Source organism: Phacochoerus africanus, chromosome X (assembly GCF_016906955.1).
Source record: "Phacochoerus africanus isolate WHEZ1 chromosome X, ROS_Pafr_v1, whole genome shotgun sequence".
Taxonomy (NCBI): Eukaryota; Metazoa; Chordata; class Mammalia; order Artiodactyla; family Suidae; genus Phacochoerus; species Phacochoerus africanus.
Genome location: NC_062560.1, coordinates 126,795,785 through 126,809,400, shown reverse-complemented (window position 1 = coordinate 126,809,400; position 13,616 = coordinate 126,795,785). Strand labels below are relative to the sequence as shown.

Here is a 13,616-nt window from a genome sequence, read left to right as displayed (position 1 = left end):
ATGGATATACCTTGACAACTATGCTAAGTGAAAGAAATCAAGCATAAAAGCTACATATTGTATGATGACATTTATATGAAATGTACTAAATGTATAAATCCATAAAAGGCAAATAGTAAATTAGTGTTTGCCATAGGGGAGGAGGTAAAAGGAGATAAATGTAAGAGGTACAGGCTTTCTCTTGAGGTGATAAAAATATTCAAGAATTAGATTATGATGGTAGTGGCTGTGAAGATACTAAAAAACAAATCGTTAGAGATAGACCCCAAGATGGCAGAGTAGGAAGATGCTAAGCTCACCTCCTTTCACAATTATATGCCAATAACATGGATAACCTAGAAGAAATAGACAAATTCATGGAAATATACAATCTCTCAAGATTGAACTAGGAAGAAAGAGAAAAAATGAACAGACCAATTACTGAAATAGAATCAGTAAATGGAAAAGTCCCAACAAACAAAAGTCCATAACCAAAAGGCTTCACAGGTGAATTGGACCAAACATTTAGAGGAGAGTTAACACTTTGAAACTATTCCAAAAAATTGCAAAATGAACACTGCTGAACTCATTCTATGAGGCCGCCATCACCCTGATACCAAAACCAGGCAAAGTTATCACACATAAAAAAAAAAAAAAGAAAAGAAAATTACAGGCCAATATCACTGATGAACATAGATGTGGCTGCAGTGTAGGCTGGCAGCTGCCGCTCTGATTCTACCCCTAGCCCAGGAACTTCCATAAGCCCCAGGCACGGCCCTAAAAAGAACAAAAAAGGAAGCCAAAACCAGTGACATATATCTCCAGAGGTTAGAAAAAGACCAAAATATACCCAAAGAGAGAATAAGAAAATGATAAAAACAAAAGCAAAGAATAATTAATGAAGCAGAAATCAGATTATTCAGTAGAGAAAAAAAAGAAGCAGACACAGATGTAAAGAACAAACTAGTGGGAAGAGGGGTGGGGGGGGATGGGAATTAAGTGGCACAAACTACTAGGTACAAAATAAATAAGCTACAAGGATATACTGTACAACATAGCAATATTTTATAATCACTATAAATGGAGTATAATCTTTTAAAATTGTGAAGCACTATGTTGTATGCCTGAAACTTATGTAATATTGTACCTCATCTGTACCTCAACTTTAAAAAAAAATCAAACACTTTAAAATGATAAAATTTATAGTGTATAAATTATATCTCAATAAATATATGTGTCTTTATCTCCTATAGAAAGTATTACAACGTGTGTCTTCATCTATGCTTTATGGTTTCGCTAACAAAATTACATACCATTTTATTATCTGCTGTTTCAACTTAATATGGATTGAAGATATTCCATATCATTAATCTTTCTATGACAATTTTTAAAAAGAACCGCTGACACATCCAACATTATGGATGCCTCTCAAAAGCACGTTTTACCAAAATTAGCCAGACTCAAATGCATATATATTATGCCATTCCTCTTCGTGAAATTCAAAATGGCTCAAAACTGATCTGTGATATTAGAGGTTAGACTAGTGGTCAACTTTGGAGGAGTTATTGACTGAATTGGGGCATTAAAGAGTTTGGGGGGGGTGCTAGAAGTGTTCTATATGTGCTTAGCAAGTGTGCATATCATGACATGTAAACTATAGTTAAATGAAAGATAAAACACAATGTGGCATTGGTATAAGGTTAGACGAACAGACTAATGGAACAAACTAGACAGTTTGGAAACAGCTTGATGATTAGATAGATAGATAGACAGACAGACAATTTTTATTTTATGTGATTAACCAATTCACAATAAAGTCTCCACTACAATTCAGTTGGGCAAAGGGTGACCTTTTCAATAAAAGGTGATTAAATGAAAATATGAACCTTGACTATATTAAAAAGATGAATCTTGACCCTCCCACCTCACGCAGCAAATGAACTTGAAACAGAAAATGAACTTGAAATTAAGCATAGACTTAAACGTTAAAGGCAAAATAATAATGTTTCTGAAAGAAAAACTAGGAGAATACATTCATTATATTAGAGTAATTAGAAGCTTCTTAAACAGAAAGCAGAGCTATAAAAGAAAAAAACGATAAATTGCACTTCACAATACTAAGAACTTTTGCTCATCAAGTAGAGAGAGGAAGTTCCTGCTGCCTTGCAGTGGGTTACGAGTTCGACTGCAGCGGCTCTGGTTGATATGGAGGCACGGGTTCAATCCCCAGCCCCAGTGCAATGGGTTAAAGGATCCGGTGTTGCCTGCAGCTGCAGCATAGGTCACAACTGTGGCTTAGATTCCACCCCTGGCCTGGGAACTTCCGTATATTCTGTGGGTGTGGCCACAAAGTTAAAAGAGAGAGAGAGAGAGAGAGGGCAAACCACAGACTGAGAAGATGTAAAGAACTTCTACTTCCAATAAGGAAACTGAAACCTCAAATTTAAAACAGTCAAGATCTTCACTAAAAAGAACATCTAAATGGTCGATGATCATGTGAGAAGACGGTCAACATCATGGCTCATTAAAACGGAAAACCGAAAACACAATGAAATGGCAGTTAGACACCCAGTGGAAGAGCGCTGCTGGTGAGAATATAAATTGCCTCAAGCACGCCGGGAAAATATTTAGCAGTTTTCAGTATAACTAAATACACTTAGACTCATGACGCAGCAATTCCACCCCTAGCTGTATTTCCAAGAGAAATAAGTTCCTATATGTACCAAAAGACACATACAAGAATGCTCATCAACTGCTTCCCTCATCATAGCTCCAAACGGGAAAACCCCTCAAGTGTCCATCTAGAGTAAAACTGATAAGATGGAATATTCAATACAGTGGAATTCTACACAGCGATAGAGAAGGATGGGCTGCTGCTACCCAAAGCAATACAGATAAATCCCATGGACAAGACAGTGAGCTAAAGAAGCCAAATATAAAAGAGTACATGCTATATACTTCCATTGAAAAGAAGCGCAAGAACCAGTAAAATTAATCTGGCATAAAGGAATCTTCTAAGTGCTGGATTATTCCACATCTTGATTTGTGTGTTGGTTACATAGGTGTGTACATATGTAAAAATCCATTGAACTCTGAAGATTTGTGTACTCTACTGCATATAAAATAATTACTTAATATGAAATTAAATTAAAAGACATGTACAGGAGTTCCCGTCGTGGCGCAGTGGTTAACGAACCCGACTAGGAACCATGAGGTTGTGGGTTCGATCCCTACCCTTGCTCAGCGGGTAAATGATCCGGCGTTGCCGTGAGCTGTGGTGTAGGTTGCAGACGCGGCTCGGATCCCCCGCGTTGCTGTGGCTCTGGCACAGGCCGGCGGCTCCAGCTCCGATTGGACCCCTAGCCTGGGAACCTCCATATGCCGCGGGAGCGGCCCTAGAAATGGCAAAAGACAAAAAAAAAAAAAAAAGACATGTACAAAAATCTTTAGAGAAGCATTTTTCATAGCGGTCCAAAATCAGAAACTGCCCAAAGGTCCATCAATAGTCAAATCAATCAATCAATAAATTGTGGTATATTCATACTGTAAAGTACTACCTAAAAATGAAAAAAAATACCCTCCCCAAACTGCCGATACCAAAAAAAAAACATGAATGAATCTCAGAGACGTCATATTGAGCAAAAGAAGCCAGACTCACATGACTCAGCAATTCCACTCCTAGATATATTTTCAAAAGAATTGAAATCAGGGGAGTTCTGGTTGTGGCACAGCAGAAAGGAATCCGACTAGCATCCATGAGGATGCCAGTTAGATCCCTGGCCTTGCTCAGTGGGTTAAGGATCTGGTGTTGCAGTGAGCTGTGGTGTAGGTCGCAGATGCAGCTCGGATCCCACATTGCCGTGGCTATGGAGAAAAAAGAATTGAAATCAGGGACTCAAATACTTGTAAATCAATGTTCAAAGCAGCAAAAAAGTGGAAATAGACCAGATGTCCATCAGTGGATGAATGGGCTAATGCAACGTGGTGTATCCATACAATGTATTCAGCCATAAAAAGAATGAAGTTTTGACACCTGCTACGACATGGATGAACCCTGAGAAAATTATGCTCAGTGAAAGAAGCCAGACACAAAGGACAAATAATATATGACTCCATTTATACTAGGTACCTAAAATAGGCAAATTCGTAGAGACAGAAAATAGAATAGAGGTTACCAGGGGCTGGGAGAAGAGGGAATAGGGAGTTATCATTTAGCAGCTACAGAGGGTGTGTTTGGGAGGACGAAGAAGGTCTGGAAATGAGTAGTGGCTATGATGGCATAGCACGGTGAATGTACTTAACGCCATTGAATTGCATGCTGTATTGCACAGGGAACCATGTCCAGTCACGACTGATGAAACATGATGAGAGATAATATGAGAGAGAGAGTGTGTGTATCGATGTATGACTGGGTCACTTCGCTGTACAGCAGAAACTGACAGAACAATGTAAACCAACTATAATAAAAAAAATTTTTAAAGACGAAACACTATTTTAAGAGGGGGAAAATGCCAAATTTTATGTTGGATGTATTGTGTCACTAGTTGAAAAAAGAAACTGGACACCGAAAAGTATATACTGCATGCTTCCATTTATATGATGTTCTGGAACAGAAGAATAAATGTATATGGTGCTAGAGGTCAGACTAGCGGTTGCCTTCGGATGGAGCATTGACTAGAAGGTGCGAAAGGGAGCCTTCTGGAGGGTCAGGGTGGTCATTACACAGGTGTAACCTCTGTAAAAATTTGTCAGACTTTCACTTTACAGTTTATACATTATATTTCTACTTAAAAAGAAAAAAAAAGGTAGAAACCGGGGGAAACGGCCATTTAAAATTTGCTGGCATTTCTTTATTCCTTCATCATGGAGACAGGCTCACCTGAAGGCAGATTCTCTCCTGGTGACAACGTCAAAGCCCCTTAAACCTGACTACCGAGTTTCAGTGTCTCAACTAGGTCACTCATAGTGGGCAAGGCTAGTCTGAGACGTGTTCCTGAGGCTTCCTGACTTTGGGGGTGGAGGGGCATGGGATAAGGGAAGGAGGGGCAGAGAAAAATGTTTCTGGGCTATGTATAAACTGAGAAGGCACTGAGCTTCCACTGCTGCTTGGCCCCGTGGGAGTGGAATACAGATGGGGGTAGAGATGGGCAGGCAGGGGTGATGAACGCAACTTATAGGTAGGCAGCGAAGCTGAAGTGGCTGCTTCCACGAGACCTTGTGGACCACTGGGCATCAGCAGTGTTGCTTCGGGCACCTCAGAGAACAGTGTGAAACAAAGCTGTGAAAAAAAAATGCCAAGCGATTTTTTTTCCACCTCTCCCACCACCTCTCGGATCCCCCTGCACCTAGCTTGGAGCATTGAGATGCGGCATCCTTGGGCACGGGCAGAGAGGGAGGAGGTGGCAAACATGGGAAGGGGGTGGCCCCTGTAAAGCAGTGTGTGAGCACATGAGTAAGCACCCTTTTGCGTGTCCGGGAATATTTGGCAGGAATGTCGCACGGGAGATCAGCCAGACATGTACGGCAGTCACTCTGTTGGGGCTTGAACCACCGTAATCTGGGCATCAAAAGCTAAGATGACCTCGGTTTATAGTCACGGTCTCCTTAAACCTGCATAGAACTAGTTAGGCATGAGTCTTTGGGTCTCTGTATGTGTGTGTGTTAAGTGTATATATTTTCTTAATCAAATGGATATCCTACTGTGTATGACTTTGAATCCACTTTTATTTTTACGTAGTGGTTGGGGGGGGGCATTTCCTGGTCATTAGAGGTTCTTTTGAAAAAGACTGTTCTTCTGAGGCCGGGAGACTTGCCCGTGGCTGGGGTCTTGACACCTCCCAGTTAGAGGGGAACCCACCTGTCCTCCTGCTCCCCACCCTTATGCCTCCCCACCCCCATGCCTCCCCACCCCCACACCGGATCGTGGGCTCTGCTATTTGGTCCCAGCGGCCTCTGGAGTTGTGACATTACTGGGGGTCGGCTCCATTCCTTCCATGGGCGTAAAAGACGACTGTTTTCCGAAGTCTTGGCAGGCAGGGTCCAGAAGTCCAAGAGCAGGCAGGTGTGGACATCCACGGTGGCTGCGCTAGTGAGAAGAACACCCCACACCCCCGGAGCCCTCCTCTGACCCCACCCCACCCCCACCTTTTGGGACCTGCCCCCAGGGGTTAGGAGAGAGGGTCCTGGCATGGAGTCTCCGGATCCCCCAAGGCGAATGCTTTTCCACCCACCCCCTAACCCTCCCCGCAAGTAAATCTGATAGAGGAAGCGAATCTATCCACAAATCACACAGCAAAGCCACAAAAGCACTTTTATTTAATTGCTACCACAAATACAGAATTGAATTAAGGCAGTATAGTACATCTCCACTTGCCCTTACAACATTCTGTACAGTAAACTTTGCTTTAAGTGTCAATTTCAATCAATAATGGAGATCTTTATTAAACAATGTTTTCCTGAATTCTAGGGAAAAATCATCTCCTGGGCCGCCAAGAGTGCTGATAGAAGACATCTCCCATTTAACACTGTAGATCCCGGAGCCTCAGCCAAGGCCGTACTCCGTTCACTTCCGGCTACCAGTTATTACCTCAAATTCCCTTTCGAATAAAAAAACAAAAATATAAAAACCGACTGTGTTAAAGCATCAGGCTGTTTAAAAAAAAAAAATCTCCGACGTAAAAGAGTAGCTGTGAATTATAAAATTAAAACACGACTGTAATGGACCCTAGCAACCGGAAGTTTGGATTCGGGAGAAACGAGGTTATGGATGGATGTGATTCTCTGAAGCTACGTGAAAGAAAATCCTGGCAAATACTAAAAAAGGGACGTTAACTACAAATAAGGTAAAAAAAATCTCATCATCTGCATTCGTGTTTGACTATAAAAATCAGCACCAAAGGTTGCATTTTCACAAAATAGAAACAATTTGGTGCTCCCTATCTGTCCTTTTGCCATTTGATCTCATAGGCATACATGGTTATTTTAATAAGAGCTTATCAAATTGTGTTCTTCAGGTACAGGTCATATTCTGTTGCTGGAATTCAGAAAAGAGACCGTTTCAAGTACTTGTACTTTATCGCAAATACCTTTCGGACTGCCGTTAAAAGTACAATAAGGTGTTACACACTTAAAAACACAAAAAGCTCTGTGGTCACATTCACTTTACAGAAGGCACACGGTTGCCATTGCGCATGCGCTCCTCCCCCACCCCAGGATGGGAGAAGAAAGCAGGAACCAGGAGGAGGAAATGAGGGGAGGGGAGAAAGGGCGACAAAGGAGGGGAAATCAAAGTTCAAGGCTCAGCCAGAGAAGGAAAGGGAGGCTCAGAAGTCAAACTTGAGGGAAATTTGGTCTCTAAAATAGCAAGCACACACACAGGCTCACACGTTTTCAGAGTACATGATGTGAAGGAGGAGTGTGCCTGAAAGCGGGGTGTAGCTCACACCGTGTCTGCGTGTGTCTGTCTGTGTGGGGATGCACTAAGGTGTCTCACTTCGTGGTACGTGTGCTAGACCAACTTAAAGGGGCCCAGTGCTTGGCCACCCCTAAGAGCATCCTTTTACAGAGCCATCTCATCAGAATCAGCTTCGACATCAAGAACCTCGATTTCATGGTAATCACTGGAGGCAGTGGTGCCCACGGTGGGATCAACAGGGGGGGCAGCAGCAGCGGCAGGCTCCGGGGAGCTGGCAGCAGACTCGGAGGACTCCGTGGAAGGGCTGGAGGCAGGCTCGGGGAGGCCAGTTACGTCACACTCTAGGTGGCCAGGGGCAGTGGTCTCGGGGTGGCAGGAGGCAGCGAGCTCGGGCTGGCTGGAGAGGGTAGGCTCCAGGTGGCTGGTGGCAACAGGCTCAGGAAAGTCAGCAGTGGTGGGCTCGGGGTGGGTGGGAGCAGGCTTGGTGGGGCCAGAGGTGGGCTTAGGGCAGCTGGTGTCAGGGCTGAAGGCAGTCTTGGAGTGGCTGCCAGCAGGGATGTGGTGGCCAGTGACAGACTTGGGGTGGCTGGAAGAAGACTTGAAATGGACAGAGTCAGCCTTGAAATGGACAGAGGCAGGCTTGAAATGGACAGAGGCAGGCTTAGGGTAGACAGTGGCAGACTTGGGGTGACCAGAGGCAGGCTTGGAGTGGCCAGAGGCAGGCTTAGAGTGGCCAGAGGCAGGCTTGGAGTGGCTAAAGACAGACTTGTGGTGACCAGAGGCAGATTTGCGATGGGCAGAGGCAGACCTGGAGTGGCTGGAGGCCGGCTTGGGGTGGCCAGAGGTGGGCTCAGGTTGGCCAGCTGCAGCATCGCCAGGTAGCGGAACATTCCGGATGCTCATTGGCACTTCCTCCACACGGGCACGGGCTTGCTCACGGGCTTGCTGGCGGGCTCGGTCACGGGCACGGGCACGGGCACGGGCGAGGGCACGGGCCTCCCTCATCTCACGAGCGTCAGTGATGAGGCCAGAGATGAACAGGATAGGATGCCGCATAGCATGGAAGATGGTCCAGTATTCTCTTCGGAAATTCTCATTGAGGAGCCCGTAGATCACAGCGTTGAGGCAGCTGTTGAAGTAGGCTATGAAGTACGCTGCAAGATAAAGCCAGTTGGGGATCTTGCCTGCCATCTCCTTCGGACTGACAGCCACCAAGACCGTGAGCACGTTGATAGGGCACCAGCACACTGCAAAGAGGAGGAAGATCACAAACATGGTTAGAAAATTGCGAACCTCAGCAAGCTGGTTGTCAGGATTCTGCCCAGCCGGGTCACGGGCTGCCAGCACTTTGGTCCAGATCCTCACGTAGCAGAAGCCCACGATGACCAGGGGGAGGACAAAGTGGATGCAGACGATGGTCACGGCGAAGATGGGGTTGTTCAGGTAGTTGAAGATGCAGGTGTAGGTGCGAGGGTCATACTCGATGGTGCCAATGTACATGTTGGGCAGGACAGCCATGACGGTCATGGTCCAGGTGACGGCCAGGTAGATGCAGGTGTTGCGCACGCTGAAGATCCGCTCGTACTGGAGGCTGTGGCAGATGTAGCAGTAACGGTTGATGGCGATTGCCACAATGTTGAAGATCGAACCGACCACACTCAGCCCCGTGATGAATCCAACCATCTGGCACTGTAACTGGCTCAGATCCCAGCCCCCAACTGCCATGGCATGCAGCATCAGAGGGTAGGGGTAGACGGCCACCAGCATGTCGGCCACAGAAAGGCTAACCACGAAGATGTTGCCTGGAAAACAGATGGGGGGAGGGAAGGGGGAGAGACAGAAGAATAAATGGTTAAATCGGGAAATCTACAAGTGTCAGCCGGAGGAAAAAGCCAGCCAGAGTCGTGACAATTTAGAATTTTTTGGAAGAAGTAGAGTTGTGTTTTTATTTTTATTTACAAGCATGTCCCAGGGGATTCTGATGCACCAGCAGGTCTGGGAGGACCTGTCCTTTAACCCCCTTATTTTCCTTTCAAACGACGTCATCTTTGCGTTGGGAAAGAAGTGACGTCACAATGCAGTAAGCGCAAAAGCCTGCTGAGGACCTCTTCACACACACACACACACACACACACACACACACGTGTGACCTCCAGTTTAAAAAAAAATGCAAACTTTCGTGGGGGAGGGGGAAGAAGACAGTAGAGGGGGATAAATAAAGAATCCCTCCCTCTGCCTTCTCTAACTTACCATTGCATTTACGACAACGCAACCACGTCTAAAGAGAGGTGGCCAAGAAAGGGCATTAGAGGCAGCGCTTTCTTAAACCATCTTTCCCAGTGAGATCAGATAATAACCTAAGAGCTTGCCCACTAAATACTTACCGTTTCCGAAGTAACCTAAGAGTAAAAACTGAGGGGAAGAGGTCGGGAAGACCCTGCAAATTGTATTTTCAGAAATGAGCAAGGAGAAAAAAAAAAATAGGAAAATCTATGCAAGGATTAGCAGAAGCGCCTGCTTCACGCGGGTCTCCGCGCAGAACCGCGCACTGGCAGTTCGCCGCCCCGCACACGGGGCCCCCCCGCCCCAGCCCTGAGCTTTGCTGGAGCCTGAGGGCTAAACAGGAAAATACGGGGGCGGGGGGAGTGTGCTGCCCCTACTCCTATTTTGTAGGGCGGCGGTAGGAATTTTTTTTTTTTTAAACCTGTAAGGCCAAGTGCAGGCGCAGGGCCCTCTTAATCAGGAAACACCTAGTTGCTAATTAGCATTGGTTTGGCAAAATATTGCACTTCATCTCGGACTTGGAGAAAATGAGCACTTGTTAAAAGGCCAAAGGAATGGCTCCTTCTGCCTCCTTCCGCCAGCGCTGCCAAGGGGCGGCCTCAGCTCTTCCTCCCCTAAAGGTTCTTTCTAGGGTTTTCCTTCAAAGTAATGAATTCAGAGAAGAAAAGCGGGAAAGAGAGGGCAAAGCGCTAACAACAAAGCCGCAACGACCATAGAGACCTTTATTTGGATTATAGAAGGAAAAGGAGAAAAGAGAAAAAAACGGGCTGCGCAGGTGCCCCCCGCCCGGGGGAGGGGAGAGGCTCCCGGTTCGACACCTGGGGACCGCACTGCGGAAGCGCAGGTGAGGTTCAAGGGTGCAGCCTCGGGTCTCTAGGGGACTGAGGAGAAATCATTTCGCACCCATCAGAGTTTAAAAGAAAACTTTTTAATGTCTGTGTGCTCGTCTGCGTATTTAGAAACTTGTGTGGGGTTTGTGATTCCTCGTCCAAGCAGAGTAAGCCCCCAGAGACTGGCCGCTTCCTTTCCCCGGCACCCCGCCCGCCGGGGTCCCCTGGGTGCCAGAGCCCGAGACCCTGCCTTCTCTCTCCCCCTCAACTCTCCGGCCCCCAGCCTGCCCGGACCCAGGCGGCGGAGACCCTGGGCGCCTCTCCCTCCCGGGGTCTGAGCGGGGAGCCTGGGCCCCCTCCCCCCTCCGCCACATCCCCTCCCGCTCCCTCTCCCGCCCAACCTGCAAACGCGGATCGCCGCTCCGCAGCGTCAGCCGCCCCCGACCCCATCACGGGTCGCAGCGCCCTGCAGCCTCCTGCACTCGCCCCCAGGCGGCTGGCAGCCGGCCCCCCTCCCCTAGGCACTGGCCGGCTGGGAGGGAAGTCTCGCTCGCCGCCCCACCAGTCCCAGACCCCTGCGCTGGGCGGTCTCCCTGCGCTCCCCGCCACCCGATCTGGGCTCTCCCGCAGCGCTCCCGCGACCCTCACTGGTTCTGCTGTCCTCTGTCCCCGCCTCCCCCAGCCGCCCCGGGGCGCCAAGCTCCCGAACCTCTCCGCTGCCCCGCCCTGCGACCCCCAGTGCCCCGCTTACGGACCTCGGGATCTCCGCCGCCGCCGCCGCCGCCGCCGCCGCCGTCGCTGCCACCGCCTGCTGCGCCCAGCCGGCCGCTCGCCTCTCCGCCCTGCGCCCTGGGACGGGCGGACGGAGCTCGGCTCCGGCGGGCTCAGACCGCCCTGCTCCACACTCAGGAGCGGGGGTCTGAGCTCCGCCGCCCGGGAGCTGCCCGGGAGCCACAGGGCTGCGGCGAGCGGGGGGCTCGGCCGGGCTCGGGCGCGGCCGCCGCGCTGCGTTCCGGCAAGCGCCGCCTCAGCCGCGGAGAACTTAACTTTACCGGAGCGGGTCGCAACCCCGCTGTTCCCTCCGCGTCAATTCCTCCCGCGCTGCTTCGGCGCGGCCACCTCTGCGGCGTCCGGCTCGGCGTGCTGTCCCCGGGCGGCCGCCGGGCTCGCCGCTCGGGTGCCGGCTCCCTCTGCAGCAGGTCCCCGACGGGGCAGGGCTCGGCGGTCTGCCGCGCACCGCGGGGACCCGGGATTTGCCCTTGGACACCCAGAGCCTCTCCGAACCTCCACAGCCTGGAGAAGCTCTAAGTTTACGGGGTCCCCGGCAGAACGTCACCGCTCGGGCTCGCAGGGAAACGGGGAGCAGGGCCGGTCCACGGGTTCCCCGTTCCAGGAGCCGAAATTAACACCCCAGGGGTTGCTGCACGCTGGGTGGGGAAAGGGAAGGGGGGCTTACCAGAATTTCGGAGCTTCTTGTTCTTTGACACAGCCAAAATGACCATGGAGTTGCCGATCAGGTCTACGACGATGGTGATGACCATTGCGCAGAACATAAAGACGATCAGAGCCGGTGGGTAGTCTGGCTGCGGGAGTTTACAGCCAATACAGCCGTATGGGGTGGGAACCGCTAGGGTTGGCCCCATGTTGCTGCCGGAGACCGCTAGGTTCTCCGCTAGGTTCTCCCGGCCGGTTCCGGACATCGAACACCTGCTTCGTCGCCAGGAGCTTCGGGAAAGCTGCCACCTCTCCAACGACCGGAGAGCAAATGACAGCACTCCCGCCCCTCTCCGATGAGCTTTTAAAGCCTCAAGAGGCGGCTAGCCCCACCCCAAATCCCTCCCCCCGACCAATCAGAGCACCCTGACCACCCCCGCTTTGATTTCCAACTCGCCTCGGGCAAATCCACATCGAGGTGTCATCTTGCTTCCGACTGCCTTGTATGTGCTTCCCCGCTGGCCGCTCCCCCTCCCACCACCATCTCCTAGGTACCCTGCGTCGTGACCAGCTCAGAATCCGCCTCCCCCTCACTAGACACCGCGCATCCGTTTCCAGCAAGTTCTCCCTCCTCTTGCTACGCAAACACCCGGGAAAGCCCCGTAGATTGCATAGCGGGGCTGAGGGGTCCCTCTTGGGGCCCATTGCCAACCCTAGCCGGTCTGGAGCCCCCAGCGGAGTGTGAGGGGCGGCCGGTGACCTCTTGAACTGTAGATATTAACCCCTGCAGTCTCCTTGAGATGATCATTCCACCCCAGCGCTCCCGCTTGTTCAGAGCCTTCTGTACTGCGCGGGGAGCTGGGGACAGCTGCAGGGGGGCTCCCATTCCCAACCTGGGCCCCCAATTGCTAGGACGTTTAATCCCCACGGCGGTGCCTTAGCAGCAGCGGTGGGTGGCCACTCAGTCCAGTCCCCAACTTGTGTTTTCTAGGAGCAGCTGTCCCCTATGCCAGCCTCTGGGAACAGGGATTGAGTCCGTACTCTGGGAGTAAGGGCAGGTAGCTAGTGGCCGCTCGCCCCCAACTTCGGGGCAAGCGAGAGTGAGAGCTCATCCCCTTCCCCGCTGCCAGGCACCCTGGCTTCGGGAGCTTAGAGGCTGCTCTGGGAAAAAGTAAAACGGCGAAGGGGGTGGGAAAAGCCCCTCTCTTGGGCCGCTGCTCCCGAAAGAAAGCCGGAGAGAGCGGCTCCGACTCCAGCCCCTCTCTAGGTGCTCCGCGGGCTTCACAGAGTGGCGCAGGGCGCTGGGCTAAGCTCCGGGAGCTGTGCTGGAGCGGCGGGTCAGGCGCGGAGATGCCCGGCTGCGCAGCCTAGAAGCCACCGGCAGATCGGCGGCCCCCCGCTCCGGGCATAATTCATCTCAGTCCTTCTCCCTTGCTGGGGGTCTCATTTCCGTCTCAACTGGACCATGCTGCCCCCCTTGTCCCCCGGATCTCCCTTCCCAGGGGTCACAGTCCCTCCGTAGTGCGCCCTGGTTCTCAGAGCGCACAGGCCAGGGGAAACCCGAAAGGTTCGGGCTCCAGCGGCGAGATTCAGATACTCCAGATACTCGCTCCCTCAACAACCTTGGTCACAGAGGTGGATTTTGTGCAGGCTACTAAAAGTTAGGACTCTTATCG

At 50.3% G+C, this 13,616-nt stretch overlaps 1 protein-coding gene across 1 annotated transcript; it reads right to left on the bottom strand.

The window, feature by feature from the left end:
• Nucleotides 1-7,515: 7,515 nt before the first annotated feature.
• GPR50 (G protein-coupled receptor 50) lies at nt 7,516-12,267 on the bottom strand. Its single transcript, XM_047765500.1, has 2 exons — nt 11,963-12,267; nt 7,516-9,195 (listed from the first exon to the last, which is right to left on the bottom strand). Exons 1-2 carry the CDS (start codon nt 12,204-12,206, stop codon nt 7,538-7,540), a joined length of 1,902 nt encoding a protein of 633 aa, XP_047621456.1. The 5' UTR covers nt 12,207-12,267; the 3' UTR covers nt 7,516-7,537.
• Between the last annotated feature and the right edge of the window lie 1,349 nt (nt 12,268-13,616).

Excerpts from the sequence above, each read along its gene's own strand:
- GPR50 (XM_047765500.1), bottom strand. The coding sequence starts at position 12,206 with ATGTCCGGAACCGGCCGGGAGAACCTAGCGGAGAACCTAGCGGTCTCC. Across the intron at positions 9,196-11,962 it reads CAAGAAGCTCCGAAATTCTG|GCAACATCTTCGTGGTTAGC; the intron begins GTAAGCCCCCCT and ends TCTGTTTTCCAG.